The sequence below is a fragment of the Neopsephotus bourkii genome, unplaced genomic scaffold, assembly GCF_033783945.1.
Source record: "Neopsephotus bourkii isolate Nb327-2 ecotype Australia unplaced genomic scaffold, CSIRO-AGI_Nbou_v1 NB_533, whole genome shotgun sequence".
In the NCBI taxonomy this organism is placed as follows: domain Eukaryota; kingdom Metazoa; phylum Chordata; class Aves; order Psittaciformes; family Psittacidae; genus Neopsephotus; species Neopsephotus bourkii.
The window spans coordinates 1,036,304-1,055,744 of NW_026901034.1; the positions used below are offsets into that span (position 1 = coordinate 1,036,304).

Sequence of the window (19,441 nt, forward strand, 5' to 3'; positions counted from 1 at the left end):
TTTGCCCCTGCATCAAGGGCAGCAGCTGGAAGGTGGCCAAAGCCCCGGCTTCAGCCTCTCTGCATGCACAGATAAAGAACACACTTCCTCTCTACCCTCACTATAGGCACTGGAGAGGACCCTTTCCCCACCTCAACCCACCTCTGTGGGGTGGGTGCTGCTGTCTATTGCACAAGCTGTTGATCCATTTCTGCTCACAGAGATGCCACATGCGACATTTTTGGAATGGTGTAGAGCAGGGCCTGGGCCCCCCCGTCACCCCCAGGCTGTTTCTGAGATGCTGTCCCAGGTGTGGGGACACCTCAGGGAGGCAGGAAAGAAACAGGAGATGGGGAGTAAGGAGTAAAATGCACATTGGAAACACTCTCAGCTCCGGCCTTGCTGTGCCCCCTCCCACCCTGTTACTTTCACTGTAGGCAGTGGGGGATGTACCTCAACCGTTCATATTATCACAGGATCGAAAACAGCTTCGGCCTGAGCAGGGTTTTCCATAAGCTTGCAGGTATTTGATAGCTCTCTAACGTGTGCTTTCCCAGCGTGGGGCTGGGGCGGACCCCGGAGCACGAAGGCCGCACACCCCTGCCTGCAGGGCGCAGCTCCCTTACTGGTTTAATTCAGCCCCAAGGAGAGCGACTCCGAGCTGGGGCGATGCTGGACGAGGAGCACCGTGCTCTTCCTGCCCGCAGGGCTGTGCCCGCCGCTGCTTCTTCCCTCTCTCTTCTCCATCCCTCTGCAGAGGTTGGGTCAAGGAAGGTGCCTCTGTCCCTGTCCCCACTGCCTGCGCAATGTGACACGAAGCAGGGCTGGGTTGTGGCAGGGTCTGGGCTCCCCCTGCCCCAGGGTCACCCATGGGGTGGGTGCAGGCTCTGCTCTCATTGCGGCAGCCCTTGAAGAGCCCCGTTACAGGGTGCTCCGGGCCGGGGGCTGCCCCTGTCCCGGCGGCTGCTTTAAGGGGAGGGACACGGCAAGCTGCTGACCAGTCCGTGGCCTCGGCCGGGCCCTTAAATCCTGCGCGGGGCGGCCGGGCCCCGCCGCTGCCAGGTCTGACCCGCCGGCCCTGCCATGGGCTCCCTGGGGCGCTGCCTGTCCCGGGGCCTGCTGCGGGGGCAGCTGGGCCAGAGCCGCCCCCCCGGGCCCCGCTGCTACGGCTCTGGTGAGACACGGCCCCTTCCCTCTCCTGCCCCGTCCTCATCCCTGCCTGGGGACCGGTCCCTGTCCCCAGCCCCTTCCCTCTCCTGCCCCGGGGACCTATTCCACATCCCTGCCCTGCCCCTAGGGGACCCTGTCCCCATCCTTGTCCTGACCCTGGGGACCAGGTCTCTGTCCCCACTCTGTCCTCAGCCTTCTGTCCCTCGGGGCTCCCATCCCCATCCTGTCCCCCTGTTGTCCCCCTGTGCCCCCTTGTCCCTCCATCCCAAGGGCAGCCCCAGGCAGGGTGGGCAGCTCACGGCCTCCTCCACTTTGTGGCGTGAGCTGCTCCTGGGGTCTCCTGGCCCAGCCCTGTGTGCCGGGATGGGGCAGAGCTGCCCCAGCACCACCCTGCAGGTCCCAGCCTTGGTGTCCCCAGGGCTGCAATGGGAGGACAGGTGGGAACCTGGTGAGCCTGGTCCGTGTCCAGCAGCACCAGAGCAGCCGGTGGGCTTGTGGGGTTGGTGCCGCCAGCACCGGCCCAGCCCCGCAGTCCAGGACAGGAGCACGAAGCCTGGGCTGGCAGCGGAGCACCCCAGCTTGGTGTCCTCTGTCCCTCTCCCTTCCTCTTTTTCCTGTCCCCTCCACACCTCCAATGGGTGGGATGCAGTCCGCTGGGGGACTTGTGTCCCCTCCTGCCAACATGGCTCCAGTGTGGTGAAGGGGTGATAGTGAAGCCAGAGCCTGCCATCCCATGGTCCAGCAGCGATGGCACACAGGGTGATGCTGGCAGCACCAGCACAAGGACACAGTGTCTCAGAACCAGAGCCAGCCCATCCCACGCTGGGCTGAAGGGTGTTTCTTGGCCATGGACGTGTCCCCAAGTGCCTGTCAAGGCTTTCCAGCATGTCCCTTGGGTCCTTGTGAGGCACAGCTTGTCCAGGGGGACACGGCCTTGGGATGGGGACAGGTTCACCCTGCCTCAGCAGTTGTGGAGCAGCAGTCTCTGGTACTCCATGGGCAGCTTGGGGTGCTGCTGCCATGTCCCCTGCCCGTGCCCCCCATCTGGTGGTGACATTGGTCCCTCGGTCCCTGTCCAGCCCCCCCAGAGCTGCAGGAGAAGACGCTGGTGCTGGTGAAGCCGGACGCGGTGCAGCGGCGGCTGGTGGGGACGGTCATCCAGCGCTTTGAGCGGCGCGGCTTCAAGCTGGTGGCCATGAAGCTGCTCCAGGTACCCACTGAAGCTGCCACCCGTCCCCCCACGCAGCCTGGCTCAGGAGGTGCTGGGACAGGGGTGTCAGTGAGGAACACTGGCCCTGTGTCCCCACTGTGCCCCCACACTGCCGTCAGGCAGACAGGGGTCTCCTGGACAAGCACTACCAGCAGCTGCTGCAGAAGCCCTTCTACCCCGCACTCCTTGCCTACATGACCTCGGGGCCGCTGGTGGCCATGGTAAGGGCTGCGATGTGGGGCTCGGGGGGCCTGGTGGGGTGTGGGGGGCTCAGGTGTGCCGTGTCCCATAGGTGTGGGAGGGCTACAACGTGGTCAGATCCACGCGGGCCATGGTGGGGGACACAGACTCGGCGATAGCGGCAGCAGGGACCATCCGGGGGGACCTCAGCATGCATGTCAGCAGGTAGTGACCTCATGGCCTATGCAGGGCAGATAGCGGGGCCGGACATGGCATCCCCTGCTCTTGGCTCTGGCTTCATTCCATACAGGAACGTTGTTCATGCCAGTGACTCGGTGGAGACGGCCCAGCGGGAGATCAGCTTCTGGTTCCAGAGGGATGAGCTGGTGGCCTGGGAGAGCAGAGACCAGGACTACACCTATGGGCCATAGGGCAGCCCTTCAATAAACACCAGTGCCTCCAGCCTAGGCTCCGGTCTCCTCCCTTGGGTTGCCACTGGGGCCGTAGTGGAAAGCTCTGGGGGCACTGGGATGTCACTGGGAGACTGGGGTGATACTGGGAAATTCTGGGATGCACTGAGGTATCCCCAGGGGGCACTGGAGTGGCATGGGAAAGATGTGGGAGGCACTGGGCTGTTCATGGAAGGTATTGAGGCGATTCCGGGAAGCTCTGGGAGGCACTGGGATGGCCATGCCTAACCCTGGGTTGATTCTGGGAAGTGATGGGGTGCACTGTGAAGCTCTCGGAGGAGCTGAGCTGTCCCTGGGTGACACTGGGGTGCACCGAGCGATCCCAGGCATGCATTGAGATATCCCCAGGGGGCACTGGGAAGCACTGGGATGTGCTGGTCTGTCGCCGGGGGGGCGCTGGGATGCAATGGGATGCATCGGGCCCTGTGCGGACACACGGGGGCGCTGAGGGACCCAGCTCCGGCTCCGCTCTGTTGCCAGGCAACGCCTGACGACGCCTGCGCATGCGGCTTGCGGAGGCTGCGCAGGCGAAGACTACATCTCCCAGCAGGCTGTGCGGCCCTGTCCCGCCGCGCGTCGCCGCAGCGGGTCAGAGTTCGGGTCCGAGTGCCGGTGCTGGCGGGGGATCGCGCACCATGGCGGAGGCCGCAGCGGGCTCCCGTCTGCCGCCGGACGTGGACAGTGATGAGTGCCTCCGCGAGTACAGGCACCTCTTCAGTCCCGACATCCTGGCGTGAGTGCCTGGACATGGGGCGCCGGGGGGAGGGGTGCGGCCGGCGCGCCGATCGGGGCCGCCTCGGTCAGGGACTGGGCCCGGCGCGCGGCTCTGACCGTCCCTTCGTTCCCGCAGGGGTCAGGTCGCGTTCATCACCGGCGGCGGGTCGGGCATTGGCTTCCGCATCGCAGAGATCTTCATGAGGTACGGCGTGACCGGGGAGGGCTCCCCGGAGTTCCTTGCCCTGAGGCGGTGTGGCTGAGGCGGGAGGGGTGTGCCGGTGGCTCTGGGGGCTGCAGGGCCCCGGTTCCCGCTCTGCTGCGTTGGAAGTCCCCCTCCTCGATTCCCGCGGGCTCGGAGGAGCAGCGGCTCCTCCAGGACCTCACGAAACCGCTCACCGGCCGAGCCCCTGCTAACCCCCGGGCGACGGTCAAGGTGGTTTAGCAGGCAGCGCTGCGAGGTCCTTACCCGCCCTTCTTCGCAGGCACGGCTGCCGGACTGTCATTGCAAGCCGGAACCTGCAGCGGGTGGTGGAGGTGAGTCTGGGGGACACAGCGGAAGGGAGAGCTGGGAATGCCTTGGGTAAGGCAACAGAAGAAATGGCTTATGGCAGGGTCCCAGCGGTGCATGTGAGCCCAGAGGAGGCCACAGAGATGCTGCGAGGGCTGGAGCAGCTCTGCTCTGGAGCCAGGCTGAGAGAGCTGGGCTGGTTCAGCCTGGAGAAGAGAAGGCTCCTTAAGGGGAGACCTTAGAGCACCTCCCAGGGCCTGAAGGGGCTACAGGAAACCTGGAGAGGGGCTTTGGACAAGGGCCTGTAGGGACAGGACAAGGGGGAATGGCTTTAACCTGACGGAGGGGAGACTGAGATGAGCTCTTAGGCAGAAGCTCTTCCCTGTGAGGGTGCTGAGGCGCTGGCACAGGGTGCCCAGAGAAGCTGTGGCTGCCCCATCCCTGGCAGTGTTCAAGGCCAGGTTGGACACAGGGGCTTGGAGCAGCCTGGTCTAGTGGAAGGTGGCCCTGCCCAAGGCAGGGGGATTGGAACTGGATGAGCTTTAAGGTCCATCCAACCCAAATCAGTCTGGGATTCTATGATGTCCTGGCTCTAAGTGCCTCAGTAACAGCAGTGATGGGAGGTGGGTGAAGGTTTAGGGGACGTTGCAACCACCACATCTCGCAGTAGAGCTTAGTTAATTGTGGAAGTTGGTGCCTTCCCCTGCCAGCTGTAGGGGTGTCTGTTCCAGATACCACGTTACCTTTCTGTTGATGGGACAGAAAGAACCAAACTGTGGGGAAGGTTTGTCAGCATGGGAGTGGCAGGGCCCAAGGTCAAACTTGAATCTCAGCTCTGAGTAGAAGACCCCCATGCCAAGCGATCTGTATGTTGAGGTGGGTATGCTGAGCCCCAGGATCTCAGTTCTCTTGTGTTTGGGGGTGAAGATGCAGGTCTGGAACACACTGACTGAAGAAGCTGAATTCAACTATCTCTGCTTGGGGCAACTGAACAGAGCAAACACCCACCCTGGTGTGTCTGACCCCAGCTGGAGTCTGGCTGGTCACAGTCTCTCCTCCTCACCATGGCTTCTGCTCTGGTCTCAGACTGAAAGCAGCCTGACATGAGAGAGCTTTGTGGTTGCGTGTGTGAACTTCACTGCAATATAACAAAGATCAAACCCAGCGCCTGGGGATGAGCTGGCATGACGTGGCTGCCTCCCAGACATGCCTTGCTGTCATTCCACATTCCCTCATGCTCATGTGTGAGAAAACAAGCTGCAAAGTTCAGCAGCTTTCTAGTCCTCAGGGGCTGGAGTTTTCGGAGTACACAGGGACTGCTTGCCCAGGCTCTTGGCATATGTGTGGGTTGGTTGGTGCTCAGAGCTTCCCGCAGAAGGGCCTGACAAGCCCAAGCAGGAACACAGAGCATCACTGGGTGTTGTGTGGGGTTGCTGCTGAGTTCAGGGTCCCCTGTGCTGAATTAGCCAGGGGGAAGCATGTTCTTAATGGGCCCCTCGGGGTGGTTTGTGGCAGAGGCTGAGCTGCAGAGCTGGGCTGAGCTGCCTCTGGGGCAGACACCCTGGTAAATGCTGCTCTGCCCTTTCGCCTACTGACATGTGTTGAATGTAAAAGTTACTTATATCTGCCTCATACTTTGTCGGGGTCCAGCCATTGTACCTGCCCTGCAGAGATGTTGCCAGGGTGTGCTGTGTCGGTGCAGGGTCATGGAGGTGTCCGGGCTTAGTGAGCTGTGGCCCGGAGGCAGCGTGGTGTTTGTTTGGGAGGAGCCGTAGGAGCTTTCTCAGCTATCTCAGGGCTTTAGCTGGAGGGTGCTGCTGTGCTGGAGCTGTGTTGGGGCAGGTCTGTCCCCTGCCCACAGTGTTTGCTGTGTGCTGACCACAGTGTGGCTCCTGCCTGACTTCTTGCTCTGGGACTAACCCCTGCTGAAGAAGGGAGTCCCAGAAAGGATCTCAAGTCTCTTCCTGTTTTGCAGGCGTCCAAGAAGCTGGTGGCAGCCACAGGCCAGCAGTGCCTGCCTCTGTCTATCGATGTCAGGCAGCCCCAAACCATCACGGCAGCAGTGGATGAGGCACTGAGAGAGTTCAAGCGGATTGACATCCTCGTCAATGGTGAGCTGCTGCAGTGGCCGGGGAGATTTGGTACAGGCTCTCTGCCAGGAAAGGCATATTCTGCTCCTGGAGCTGGTCCTAACTGTGTCCTGGCTGCTTGTTCTTCAGGTGCTGCAGGAAACTTTCTGTGCCCAGCCAGTGCCCTGTCCTTCAATGCCTTCAAGACTGTGATAGATATCGACACTATTGGCACCTTCAACACCTCCAAAGTCCTCTTTGAGAAGTATTTCCACGTAAGTGGAACCAGAGCCAGAGGACTCGGTGGAGGGGCTCCTGTAGGCAGGGGGTTAGTGTCAAACAAACCACGCTTTGCTCCTGAGAAATTAAGGGAAGCATGGAGGGCAAAACAGAGCACAGCACCCATGTACCCAGGGCTGTGCTGCTGCCACTCACTCTGCTCAGCCCCAGTCTGTTCCCTCACAGGGACTGGGAATCCTGCTTGTCCCTACCCCTGGAACTTTAACCGTTGTGGCACCTTCCCATGCTTTGCCACATGCTGGGGAAGAAGCTGTGATCTGCTCCTCTTCCAGCTCCTCTGCTTTCCTGTGGCCTTTGCTTATCCCCTGCATCTCCCTGCTCTCTGGAGGGTCCCCACTAGTTGCCCTAGCTCAGTCAGACCAGGTGGGCAGTGATGCCTCAGCAGTACAGAGCTGGCAGTGCCAGCCCAGCTCTTGTCCCACTGCTCTTACATGAGAGCACTTGTGCAGCTCCCAGCCTAACACCACATCTCCTTTCCTTCCTCAGGACCACGGTGGAGTCATTGTCAACATCACGGCAACACTGAGCTACCGAGGGCAGGCCCTGCAGGTGCATGCTGGTACTGCTAAGGCTGCCATAGGTACCTAAGCACTCCTTGCTGGGGCTCTGAGCTGTGTGGGGCCAGTAAGCAAGCCAGTTCTTCACAAATATTGGGGTGGGAAGACATCCTTGGGAGAGGTGAATATGGATTGGTGTGGCTATTACATGCCTGATTTTGGGATGAAGCTCTTCTCTCCTCCAGGGCTCTTGTGGGGCCCTTTGCTCTTGGCCAGTCTTCTGTGTCCTCCAAACATTACTGGAATAGCTCTGCTCTCCTTCTCAGTCCTGTTGTGTTCCCTTCCCAGATGCCATGACCCGTCACCTTGCTGTGGAGTGGGGACCCAACAATATCCGAGTGAACAGCCTGGCACCGGGCCCCATTACCGGCACCGAGGGCTACCGGCGGCTGGGTGAGGGCAACCTGGGGCTCCTGTCTCTGCCTTGGTGGTGGCTTCCTGGCATCTGCTTGGGAGGGGACTGAGGGACCACCAGGGCTGTGCAGCTCATGGGGCTGTTGCTGCTGAGCACGACTGTCCCGTGCCTGCACTGGTGTGTCCCTTACGGGGGCCAGTCCTCCCCACATCCTTGGGTACCTCGCAGGGCACTGATTTTAGTCTCTCAAGCATCAGCTTTTTGAGCTTTGATGACATGATGTAACATGCTCAGCCCAGTCAGCTGCCCTGCCTGATGGCTGCAGTCCATCAGTGGAGTGCTGGTTCAGCCCTGGAGGCTGGGAAGGCTCTACAAGGCCCTGTCTTGAGCTCACTGTACAGTACAAACCCCACTTCTGGGTTTCAGCTCCCCTTGTTTAACTCTACTCAGGCCTTTGGCCCTGGGCTGTCCCCAGGGCTGTGCCAGGATCTCACCAGGTTTCCTGGGCTCTCAGCAAGCCCCATGCAGTGTTTGCCAGCAGTGGTGGTGGGCTGGTGGGCCTGTGATCGAGGCTGACTTCTCTTCTTCCGCTCCTAGGTGGGAAGTTTGCTGAGGAAGCAAGCCATTTCGACATGATACCCCTGCAGCGTGCAGGGAACAAGACGGAGATCGCCCACAGCACACTGTACCTGGCGAGCCCCCTCTCCTCCTATGTGACAGGCACCACCCTGGTCGTGGATGGTGGGAGCTGGCTGACCTCTGCCAACAGCTTCCCTGCCTTGCTGGGTATTGCTTCATCCTCTGCTAAACTCTAGGTGATGTGCATTTCCCCCTCCATGGGACTAGAGCAGGGCCTCTGTCACAAACCCTGTTGCCCTATGGTACTGGGGGTACAACTGCTCTTGCAGTGGGTACGGTGTTACCTTCTGCCGCTGTCCTGGTTGTCCCAGGCTCTACCCCTCCTGAGGCACATACTGTGTTGGGGAAGAGGCAGGTTCTGGGTGTTGGGGTCTGTGGGTGAGGGCAGCCGGCCCAGCTCTCAGTTTGGCAGTGCTTGTTCTCAGACCTTGCTCTGCCTTTGGGATGGAGGAAAAGGGTCACACCCCGTGGTGTTTTCCAGAGCAGGCACAGAGCAAAGGGAGAACATCTCTGCATCCTCATGGAGAGTCCTTAGGGATGAGGTGGGAAGGGCAGGAGACCTGGCTGGGTTTTTCCTCTGAGCTGGCAGTTGACATGGTACTCTTTGTTCTGCCAGAGGATGCTTGTCTGGACACTGCTGTGTGTTCCCTGAAGTGATAGGATGTTCCTTTTCTGTGTCCCACCAGCAGGATTGGGCACAGAGAGTCCTGACAGCCTCTGCCTCCCTTTTCCTTCCTTCCTTGCATGAGCTACTGTAGCATGTTGTGCATTACTGCCTGTGTCTGCAGAGGTGGGAAGGGAGCTGGTGCTTCCTGGGAGAGGGCTCTCCTTCCTTCCCCCTTCTCTCTGCAGGTGCTGCCCCGTGAGCAGGGCAGGACTGTACCCACCTCTGTGCTGTCTTGCAGATTTCTGGGCTGCAGGAGCAAACAAAAATCACTGATGGACAGCCTGAGACTGACTGACGGACAGGAAAGGGACCGAACGCTGCTGCGCTGGGACACCTCGTGGGGTTGGGTGATGCTGCTGGTCCTGCATCAGCTGGGAGGAGGGAGCCCCAGCGGTGCTGTGGGGAGCAAGCCCACCCTTCACCCCACTGTTCTGTGCCATTACTTCCCTCTGTGCTGATGTGGCTGAGGGTGCGGGGACAGCACAGGGTGAGCGGGCTGTGTTCCGAGTTGTTCTGACTTTTCCTATGTCCCAGGCAGTGCCACCCATGGATTGTCCGTCTTCTTCCTCTTCTGTCCCCCATCTCAGCCTGAGAGCTGCCCAGGACCCCCAGCAGCAGCTTCTTTTGGGGCCTGGGGTTCAGTTCAGCTCTGGGGCAAGCTTGGCATGGCAGGAGGAGCTGGGGGCTCTGGGAGGGGAAACAAGGGCCCGGCTGGCCCCTGGCAGTGGGAATCTGACACAGGGCAGTGGTCCCCAGAGGCTGCCATGGATGATGGATGCAGGAGCAGAGGTAGTGTGAGGTCACATCCCACTGGAGCTGGCTCTAGCTGCTGTGGGTCACAGCAGTGTATCTCTTGGGAGCCTGAGGTCTCCAGTTGTCTGTCTGGCAGCCATCTGTCTGTAATGCCAGTATCAGGCTGTCTCCTTCCTCCACAGGGACACTACAGCTGAGGGTCAATCAAGGGCTAGATGAAATCCTCTTCCCAGCAGGGTGCTGAGCTACCGAGCGGCTGGAGCTGAGCCTGTGTCTGGTGCCAGCACCTGGGGGGGGACACACGCTGCTGTGTGCAGCAGCCTGCTGCTGCTGCCAACAGTTTTTAAGCTTATCCTGAATTCTGTGAAGGTTTTCCTACTTGATTGCATTTCCTAATTCATTGTAGACTCACAGGTTTTGCTCCTTCCTCCAGGCCATGAATAAAGAACTTCCACCCTGAGCTGTGATGCCTCTCATCACTTTGACTGTGCCAGGGGATGATCCTGAAGGTTTGGCTGCTGGAAGCTTGGGAATGCTTGTGCTCCTTGTCTTGTGAGGCAGCAGCATCAGGAGCTTTAGCAGTCTTTGGTCAGAGCGTTGCTGCAGTAGCTCGCTGCTGCTTGAGCAAAGCCTGCACGTATGCCCTGCCATGCTGGCTGATCCTGCTGCTCCAGACTGGGCCCTGAGAGAGGGTGGAAAACTTGTTGCCACCAGCAGAGCCTTGTATGGTCCCAGTGCTGCAGGACAGAGGTGCCAAGAAGACTCGGGGGGAGACCCACTGACCCTGTCAGTGGAGATGAGGATGTGGTGCTTGAACTGGGGTCCTTTGCCTGAGTGTCTTCCGGGGTTTGCCTCCAGCCACACTATCCCTCTTTCCAGGTATCAGGATGAGTATTTTCTACTGGAGAATGTACGGGTTTGATGTTTGTTGGTCCCTGCTGCAGTCTCCTGTCTCAGGTTCCAGGAGGGTCCATGTACGGAACCATGTTTTGTTGAACCCCACATAAGCGAGGTGCGGACTGTCCCGCGTGTAGGAGAAGTTGTGGTCCCTCGGAGAGGTCTTGGCTTTAGCCACACCCTGGCAGCCCCTCGGTGTGCGGGGCACATGGAGACACACCCCGACCGCCGGGGGCAGGATCAGGCCGAGCTGGGTGGTGCAGAACTGCCGCTAACGGGCTGGGGACGCCAGCAGCCGCGCGAATAAAACCGGGGGGGTTTGGGCAGTCGGGGGACAGAGGCTGCCCGACCCCGGGGCGGGGCTCAAGGGGCGGCTGGGGGGCCGCTGCCTCCCGGTGACGGTTCCCCCCCTCCAGAGGGGTGCGCTGGCCCCAGTGCTCCCCCCCGCCAGTGCCCCGTGCCCCGCGGGGATGGGAAAAGGCAGCACGTGCAAGCGCCCCGCGCGCGCCGGACCGGGGAAAGGGGCGTGGCCTCTGCGCGGCCTCGCTCGGCCGCCAGGGCGGGTGGGCGGGGCCTCGGCACAGGCAGGCGGGTTACGTCACCGTCCACTGGCCGCCGCTGCGGCGGTGGTGCCAGGTTGGATCTGGGGGTTCTCTGCCGGCTGCGGTAGAGCGGCGGCGCGGGCGGGCGGGTTGTTGGGTTGTTTGTCGGCGCCGCCGCCTCCTCACCGGACCGTTGGGAGCAACCGCGTTCCCAGGCGCTCGGGGCCGCCCCTCCCGCCGGGCGGAGCGGGGCTGTCCCTGGTGGCGGCGGGGTGGAGCGGGGCTGTCCCCGGTGGCGGTGCTGCGGGCGGGGCCGGCGCCGCCTCGCACAAAGCCTTGCGCCCGGGAGCAGGCGGAGCTACCGGCATCACCTCCCCGGTACCGGCAGCGCCGCGCCGGGCGGCCGTGATGTGAGCGGGTGATGGCCGCGGGGCATGGCCGCCGGGCAGCGGCGGGGCGGGCGGCGGCGGGCGCTGAGCGCCGCCGGTGAAAATGGAGCCGCATCCGCCGGCGGCCGTGCCCGAGCCCCCGTTCCCCCGGGGGCCGTGGCGGGACGGGCCGAGCCCGGAGCTGGAGCTAGAGCTAGAACCGGAGCCGGGCCTCTGGGCACCTGAGGCCGCCGAGCCCGCCCTGGGGCCGCAGCCGTGGTCCCCGCCGGAGCCGGGGGGCTGCCTCGACGAGCCCCCGGCCCGGACCGAGGAGGAGCCGCGCCTCCGTCCCGTATTCGACGCCTTGGACTGCGATGGCGACGGCTTCGTGCGGGTGGAGGAGTTCGTCCAATTCGCCACGGCCTACGGTGCCGAGCAGGTGAGGCCGCGGCACCGGGGCACCGGCCCGGGCCCGCCCCGGCGTGGGCAAGGCCGCCTCCCGCACCTGTCCACCGGGGGACCGGGTGCTGCCTCTCTGGTTGGTGTAACCCGGCCGAGCCTCCCTGGGGCCGCCGGTAGTCCCGTGCGTGCCCGAGGGGCAGCTCGTGTCCACGTCGAGCCTCAGGAGAGCGGGCCATGAGGGAGAGCAGTGTCCGTGTCCCGGTGAAGGGCGTGTGCGGGCTTCAAGGGGTGCGGGGGACACGCAGGGAGCTGGACAGAACCGATTTTCCAGGTCCCAATCCGCTTGGAGCAGCATCCCAGCGGTGCCGCTGTGCGCCCGCATCCCCTCTCTTTGTTCTCCATCAGTACCACATTGAGGTGTGAGCAGCTCCAGCGTCTGAGGGACCAGCAGCTGCATCCCGGGATCTTGGGATCGGCTACTTCCCCCCGGCATGGCCTTGCTGTCCCCACGCTGGGTGTGGGGTACCTTGCTTATCCCGGCTCTGTGGTTTTTTCCCTTCCTTTCTGCTGCTTTCGGTCACGGTGAGCTTGTGTTTCCTTGCACCGGATCAGATGTGATGTAATTTGAAGCTGCCTGGTATGACCCAAAATGGAGCGAGCCCCAGCAGCATACCAGGGAATGGGAATGGATTTGTGCACGGTTTGTTGGCCTGTGCTGATGTCTCTACAAGAAAAAAATGTTTATTCTTTTAATGCGTGCAGGTATTGGGAAGTTCCTGTGTGCTCACCCGGGAGATCTGCCTTAATTGTCCAGCTGAAGCTGTTGGGCACGTATTAAAGTGGCATGACAAAGCAAATCATCTTGTGTGAAGGAGTGTTTTTGTGGAGGAAGGGCTTTTCATCTCTGTCCTCATGGTGAAAATGCTTCTTAAAGATAAAACAGAGGCATTTCTTGTAGAAAATAGCTCTATAAAGTGCAGATGTGTGACTTCTCTGCCAGATTCCTGCTGTGGTAAGGGGCACTGTGCATCTCTTACTGCCTCACTGTGTGGTTAACCAGGTAGCGTAATGGCACCCGGGGAGTGTTACAAGATCATCTCAGCAACGTGCTGCTGCATCTGCTGGGTGGGAGAACCTTTATTCAGCGTAAAGCCTCTGACTTGCATCTTCCTGCTGCGGTCCAGGCGCTCCCTGCATCCCCCCCTTGCTCTTGCTGGCAGAGAAAGCAGGAGGTTGTGTCACTCTACGGATGCTCATGAACCTTGGGCGTGATGGCCATGGCTTTGGGGCATAGTGGGAGCTGGCCAGGGGGCTTTTTGCCTCAGTGTGCCTCTCCCTTGGTGTGAAGAAGGTCAAGTGCATGGGAAGCAGGATGTCCAGGGGGGGGTTGTGTTGCTAAAAGCTGCCTGTTCTCATGGACCCCACTTAGCAGTGGCTGGCTGTAGGCTCCTTGCCTTGGCTGTCCCTCTGAAGTGGCTTGTTCCTTCCCACTGCTACCAGTAACACTGTCTCTGCTGAAATACTTTATGCTTTTTAGGCACATTTATCTCCAGCAAGAGGCTTTTATAACTAACTCCCACCATGCACAACAACTGTGTCTCTGTACAGCAAGTGCTGAGCACCCTGATGAGGGTGATGTGGCAGCAGCCAAGCCAACAGGTAACAGGCAGCTTAGGGAGTGCAGCCAGGTTCCTTTTGCATAGCCTGTCAATGGAGAAGAAGTAATATTTGGGGTTCCTCTGCATGCAAGAGGGGTTATTAGGAGCCTGCAGCTTAGATAAGCAAGAGGGCACACTGAGTGTGAAGGAGGAGGGGGTGGGGGTGGGCTCTGTGAGCTCCCAGCAGACATGCAGAGTAATAAAGGGAGATGTTCTGGCGAAGTTTCTTGACCTGTTTTGTGTAAGCAGGTGTAACTTGGGCCAAAAAGAGGTGTTTTGGAAAATGGAAACCCAGTTTGGGTGAAAGTTAAGGGATAGGAGCATCACTGGGTCAGTGAAATGATGTTGAGGCAACTAAAAGGAATTTTCAGGGTGCTGCCGTCAAAGGTTTTAGTACATCTGGAACTGGGAAGCTTGAAAGAGAGGTTCCTGGGTTGGATGCCTGAAGGAGGTGTTGGGTAGCAGTCGGCTGGGAGTTGTTAATGACAAGCAAATTCCAGTCCTCTTACTATCGAGGAGGTACCTGCTTCCTTCCCTTCTGCCTGCTTCCTACCCGTTTCTGGGTGTGCGCATGGGAGGTACGCATGGGGTGGGGGGGGGGCAGATGGGTACATTTAGGCAGAGCAAGTCATCAGCTGATTCATCTGAGGGCTCCAAGAGGGCTGAGGAAGGCTCGTGTGAGTGTGTGTAACCACATGTACCAGGGAGCTGGAGAGCAGCAAGTGTTGTCTTAGCGTTCAGTAAAACACCAGCGGCATTTATGGGCTACTGAGCTCAGCGCTGTCGGGTTACTTGGCTGAAACAATTATTAGCTAAATGTCAAAGGAAAGAGACCAGCTGGCGTTTATTCCCTAAAAATGACATGACTGTGAATCCCTTAGGATGGGGGTTTTTCTTTGCATGATGGCAGTCATGGGTAGAGCAATGGGGGGGGGGGCTTGGTTTGGATTTTGGGTTGGGGTTTTTTTGGTGACGTAGCTTGAGTTGTTGAAAGACTTCCTTAAGGCATTTCGTGGCTGCGGTATGTATCGGTGGTGCAGTGCTGGTACGGGCTAGAAGAGATTGAGGCATGGAAATCTTAAGATGGTTTGTTCTTCTCTGAAGTGATAAAAGTTGATAGGGATTGGGGCTCTCCGTGGTAAAAGGTGTATGGGAAGGATGATGCCAAGGCCCCAGCAGTGAGGTGACACCCTAAATAGGGGTGAGCTTGAGCAAGGACGATAACAGCCATGTGGAGGTCCTCCAGCACTCTGTAATGGGGGTGTTTGGCAGACCCTGACCATTGTGCTGCTTGGAAAGCTTGCTAGGACCTGTTGTACTTGTAAACAAGATGTGGGGTAGAAAAGCCTTGAAGCCAGCTTGACTTTGGGTGTGGAACATCTGGACCACTCATGAGTAACATGTGAGGCAGCTTCTAATGGTGTTGTATTGTCATAGTATCACAGAATCCCAGACTGGTTTGGGTTGGAAGGGACCTTAAAGCTCATCCAGTTCCAAGCCCCTGCCACGGGCAGGGACACCTTCCACTAGACCAGGTTGCTCCAAGCCCCATCCACCCGGCCTGGGATGGGGCATTTTTGCCGTCTCCTTTCCTTCCTCTTTATCGCCGCACTTCAGCAGGGAAGGGATGCTCCCTTGGAGCTCTCTGTGTGCTGCAGCAGTGAAGGGGATCCCTCTGGCTGGTACCAAAGCCTGCAGTAAGGTTGGTTAGGCAGGGAGCTGGGAAGTAGAGGCACACTTAACATAAGTTTTGTGTCGCCTTGTAAAGCAAGGAGGGTCATGTCTTGCAGTTCTGTGGATTATGCAGAATTTAAGGCTGTTGTGCAGTGATTTTAAACCAGCAAATCGATGGTTTGTCTCACCTGTTGTATGGTTGCACTGTGTCTGTCTCACTGGTGACAGAGGCAGAGCCTTTGCTCAGAATCACAGAATCCCAAGGGTTGGAAGGGACCTCAAAAGATCATCTGGTCCAACCCCCCTGCAAGAGCAGGGTAACCTAGAGTACATCACACAGGAACTTGGCCAGGCGGGCCTTGAATATCTCCAACATAGGAAGATTGTTGCTCTAGAAATGCAGGGTTGGGGCAGAGGAGCACCAAGTGTTTGTAGGGCATGAGCAGAGGCTGCGCTGCTGGCATCTCGGGGTTTCCCTCCCTGGTTTTGTTCTTCTTCAGCTCTAGAAGACAACTGGGGTGGAAGAGCCTCTTGCACCGCTTGATCTCGCTGCTCCACTAAGTAGAAGTCCCAGAGTTTGTGTAACCTATTTTCAGTCACCCCGAGCTCTACAACATCCCTGTGCTCTCACAGAGATCTTCAGCCTTATTTTTAATCTTGATGAGCAGGTCAAGCTTCATTTCAATGCGAGTTGTTTTGCTCGCTTGAACATTTACATCCTTTGGGTATCTGTCCTTAACTACAAGCCTTCATCTCCGTATTCAGCTTTTATCTTCTCCTTGCTTGGTGATTTCTGCAGCTTTTGATCAGGTTTGTTGTGCTTTCCTCCCACCACCTTTTCAGCTTCTTGTAGTGAGTGCGTGCCCAGCCTGAGCTGAGTACTGCAGAACTCACAGCTTGGGAGTAGCAGGTATTGCTCCAGGCAGCACCTGCAAAGAGTCCTGGGCTTTAGTTTTAGTTGGACTTGATCTTAAAGGTCTTTTCCAACCTAGTGGATTCCATGACTCTAAACCACAGCTCTTTATTGCCTTCCCCCTCTCAATGAATTCAGGCTTGCTTTTCCAGCTCTCCTCTGATGGATCCTTTGGGAACTGTGCACAGACCCTGGCTCAAATGCTTCTTACCTCCAGTGTAGTCCTCTCAGAGTTGCTGACATTGCATCTGATCTTGAACACCCTCCCTATTCCCCTCAGTCTTCTCCCACTTCCCTGTGAAATCTAGCAGTTTGGATCTCTGTCATAAGGCAACCTCAATTCTTATTTATATTTTGGAGGGCTCTTGCACCCTTTGAGCAGAGGAAATACTGGCTTTGCTCATAAAGGGATTTCTAAAATTATCCTGCATGGATTTGCAGGCTGTGTCAATGTGAGTAAAGCTTAAATTATGTCCAACTGTGTTGCTGCTGCTGCTGTATGTTACAGGGGTTTTAGCTGCTGTTAAACTTTTGTGACCACTCTGGTCAAGTGCCTAAAGGGGCTACAAGAAACCTGGAGAGGGGCTTTGGACAAGGGCCTGTAGGGACAGGACAAGGGGGAATGGCTTTAGCCTGACAGAGGGGAGACTGAGATGAGCTCTTAGGCAGAAGCTCTTCCCTGTGAGGGTGCTGAGGCGCTGGCACAGGGTGCCCAGAGAAGCTGTGGCTGCCCCATCCCTGGCAGTGTTCAAGGCCAGGTTGGATGGGGCTTGGAGCAACCTGGTCTGGTGGAAGGTGTCCCTGCCTGTGGCAGGGGGTTGGAACTGGATGAGCCTTAAGGTCCTTTCCAACCCAAACCATCCCATTGGGAGCAGAGCTGGGCTCGCAGCAGGGCAGTGCTGTGGGTGTGCGAGGTTGAGCATGCCTGTGGACACAGCACGTGTTTTGGGAGAGGAACGCATCTGAAACATTTTGCTTGCTTTGACCCAGAGCCCAGCTCTTCACCGCAGGAATTCCCGGTGGAGCTGCTATTCCTTTTGCTGGTTCCTGGCCCATCCTCACCTTGCAGCCTGGGCTGGCTTGGCCGGGCGCAGCCGCAGCTTTGGCTGCCTCTGTCCTCCTCCCCCTTCCAAGGGTGCTTTATTGTCACTAACAACACATCCGTATTCTGCAGGAGCAGGAGCTTGAGGACGGGAGCTTTTCTTTTTCCCTTGGGGAGGAAAACGCCCCCAGGGCAACATATTGCATGTGGTGTATTTTGGGCGGGGTGGTTGCTGCTCAGCTGAAAATGGAATTTGCAAAGTTTATTCATTTGTAAATGTCCCAAAGACTCCTATAAAGAGATGATTTCTCTGCTCCCGGGTTTTTCCTTTTCCTGCTAAGTTTTGGCTTTGAGCTTCTTGGAGGCATTCCTTCCCGGAATGGCTGGGACGGGTTTGGAGCGTCTCATACCACAAACAGATCTTTGTGATGATGTTTGCGGCCATAATAAGATTGATGGCTTATCCCGCTGGATGCAGCCTGGCAGGACTGTGAATACTCAAAGGCACGGTTTGTCTGCACAGGCTGGGAGGGTAATTTTATCCCAGTTACTAGTTTATTTAAGAAACCTTTTTGTTCTTCCTGTCTCCTTTGCGTTGAGAATACGGCTATTGCTGATGCATTTTAATTACAGGCTTTGGTACAAGTTAGATGTGCTCCTCTGGAATGTGAGATCATTTCTGCAAATAAAGAAACATTCTCCCCTCTCCATCATCCAGGTGAAAGGAAAAGCATCAGTTCGACCTCTGTAGAGTCGGCAAATGCTGGGAGCAAGGGGACAAACCTGGGATTTCCAGGGAAGCAGGGTATGGATGTGGCACTTCCCAGCTGTGAGGGCAGCTTGTGCTGGGTGAGTGCTGCCAAAGGCTGGGTCAGGAGCCATGGCAGGGGAAATGGACCCCTCTAAAGGCTTTCAGTGTGTGTGTGTGTGTAGTTATTCATTAAAAATGCTTGCAAAGGCTTTTTCCTGCAGCTGGGGGGTTTATGCAATAAAAATGCTTCCGAAGTTTTGCTTAGTGTTTGCCACCCAGTGTGGGGCTAATCTCCAGAAGACAGATTGATTCACAAGAGGTTCTTCCTTCTCAGGAGCAGGAGGTATTTTCTGACTAATAACGGTTGGATTGGGGTCATCATAATTAGCCAACTGGAATATGATACTGCACCACGACAGTGATTCAGCTCTTTGAGTGGTTTTGACCTGGTATTGCTTACAATGAAGGCTCCCAGAGCATAGCAGAGTTGCTTGGATCATGGTGGAACTCAATGCAGCCAGTAATTGACAGTCATTACAACAATTGCCTACAGAATTTTTCTGTGTTTTATTCTTGCTTTAACTTTTTGTGCTGCTGGTTGTCAGATGAGATCCACTCAGAGCCCAGCACCTTCTTTTCTTTCTTTATGGATTTTGATTTTTTGCAAAACAGACGATTTCCCATTAGCTGCAGGCTCTGGCCCTGCTTGGGCAGGGTGAGCTCCTTCACTGGGCCACCCTTGCCTTCCCCTCTCTCTTGGGACAATGGGTTCCCAGTGCTGAAAGCCACTGGTACAGTTCCTGTGGGAGCAGTCAGTGGAATGAACAAACCCAGCTCTCAGCCCTCCCTCATAGGGGCATCCTTCCTAGTCCTTTGATGTGGCTGCCCCATCCCTGGCAGCGTTCAAGGCAAGGCTGGATGGGGCTTCGAGCAATCTGGTCTAGTGGAAGGTGTCCCTGTCCCTGAGCTTTAAGGTCTCTTCCAACCCAAACCAGTCTGGGATTCTGTGACTGGTTCCTCCATGTGAGCTTGGAGTGGGCAGTGCCAGCCTTTCCCTCTGCTTGTTTGCATGACTTGGGCACCCATGGAGAATGCAACTAAAATCCTGCCAGGCTGGTTCTGGGGAGTTTCTCCATAGCAGCAGCAGGGCTTCACCAGTGGTTCATTGTACCTGGTGTACTGTGGTTGGGGAGCATGGTGCTGGTAAGGACATGGCAGAAAGCGAGCTCCAACGACTTGAAGCTTAAAGTGCCGTCTGACTCATCAAGTCTGACCATGGGCTGGCACAAGAAGAGTGGATTATGTGGTGATTTGAGGTCTTGCTACTGTGTTCACGTTGTGAAATGTGCCCGTGTCCTTGCGGAATTGTGCATTTTGTAGTTCCAGTGACTTTTGCATGGCTCCCACGTGCCAGAAGCGTTTTTACCTCCCCTTGGACTACAGTGTGTGCTCCCGGTGCTGTGCTAAGCTGCCTGGAGCTGTTCTCCTGATATTCTCCTGATGGTGCTTTTTGGGAACATCTGCACTACAGCTGCTCACTTAACCAGCCACACCAAGTCTGCAAGACACTTGTACTACCGTGGTGCTTCAAGTCCAACAGAACCCCCAAAGCCTTCATTG

The 19,441-nt window shown here is 57.6% G+C and overlaps 3 protein-coding genes across 6 annotated transcripts in view; all 3 read left to right on the forward strand.

The window, feature by feature from the left end:
- The first annotated feature begins 1,009 nt into the window (after positions 1–1,009).
- LOC133210898 (nucleoside diphosphate kinase, mitochondrial) lies at positions 1,010–3,001 on the forward strand. Its single transcript, XM_061350728.1, has 5 exons — positions 1,010–1,153; positions 2,229–2,359; positions 2,479–2,580; positions 2,652–2,764; positions 2,850–3,001. The coding sequence occupies exons 1-5, from the start codon at positions 1,063–1,065 to the stop codon at positions 2,968–2,970; spliced, it is 558 nt and encodes a 185-aa protein (XP_061206712.1). The 5' UTR covers positions 1,010–1,062; the 3' UTR covers positions 2,971–3,001.
- A 422-nt stretch (positions 3,002–3,423) lies between these two features.
- Positions 3,424–10,034, forward strand: DECR2 (2,4-dienoyl-CoA reductase 2). Of its 3 annotated transcripts, none has more exons than XM_061350725.1 (9): positions 3,424–3,709; positions 3,860–3,928; positions 4,209–4,260; positions 6,210–6,345; positions 6,454–6,578; positions 7,090–7,183; positions 7,449–7,553; positions 8,113–8,301; positions 9,060–10,034. In XM_061350725.1, the coding sequence occupies exons 1-9, from the start codon at positions 3,513–3,515 to the stop codon at positions 9,092–9,094; spliced, it is 1,002 nt and encodes a 333-aa protein (XP_061206709.1). In that variant the 5' UTR covers positions 3,424–3,512; the 3' UTR covers positions 9,095–10,034. The 3 variants fall into 3 exon arrangements, with proteins under 3 accessions (XP_061206709.1, XP_061206706.1, XP_061206707.1); XM_061350722.1 differs by having other exon boundaries at positions 3,431–3,742; XM_061350723.1 differs by having other exon boundaries at positions 3,434–3,742; positions 8,113–8,330.
- Positions 10,035–11,324: 1,290 nt separating this feature from the next.
- The window catches only part of RAB11FIP3 (RAB11 family interacting protein 3), a 77,984-nt gene continuing 69,867 nt past the window's right edge, over positions 11,325–19,441 (forward strand). Inside the window, exon 1 of one of the 2 annotated variants that reach the window (XM_061350709.1) lies at positions 11,325–11,820. In XM_061350709.1, coding sequence (XP_061206693.1) covers positions 11,506–11,820 — 315 coding nt within the window. In that variant the 5' untranslated portion in view covers positions 11,325–11,505. The remainder of the gene's footprint in view (positions 11,821–19,441) is intronic. The other variant, XM_061350710.1, reaches the window with a different exon arrangement.

Excerpts from the sequence above, each read along its gene's own strand:
- DECR2 (XM_061350722.1), top strand. The coding sequence starts at position 3,513 with ATGCGGCTTGCGGAGGCTGCGCAGGCGAAGACTACATCTCCCAGCAGG. Across the intron at positions 3,743-3,859 it reads TTCAGTCCCGACATCCTGGC|GGGTCAGGTCGCGTTCATCA; the intron begins GTGAGTGCCTGG and ends TCGTTCCCGCAG. Across the intron at positions 7,184-7,448 it reads TACTGCTAAGGCTGCCATAG|ATGCCATGACCCGTCACCTT; the intron begins GTACCTAAGCAC and ends TTCCCTTCCCAG.
- LOC133210898 (XM_061350728.1), top strand. The coding sequence starts at position 1,063 with ATGGGCTCCCTGGGGCGCTGCCTGTCCCGGGGCCTGCTGCGGGGGCAG. Across the intron at positions 1,154-2,228 it reads GCCCCGCTGCTACGGCTCTG|CCCCCCCAGAGCTGCAGGAG; the intron begins GTGAGACACGGC and ends GTCCCTGTCCAG. Across the intron at positions 2,765-2,849 it reads CTCAGCATGCATGTCAGCAG|GAACGTTGTTCATGCCAGTG; the intron begins GTAGTGACCTCA and ends CATTCCATACAG.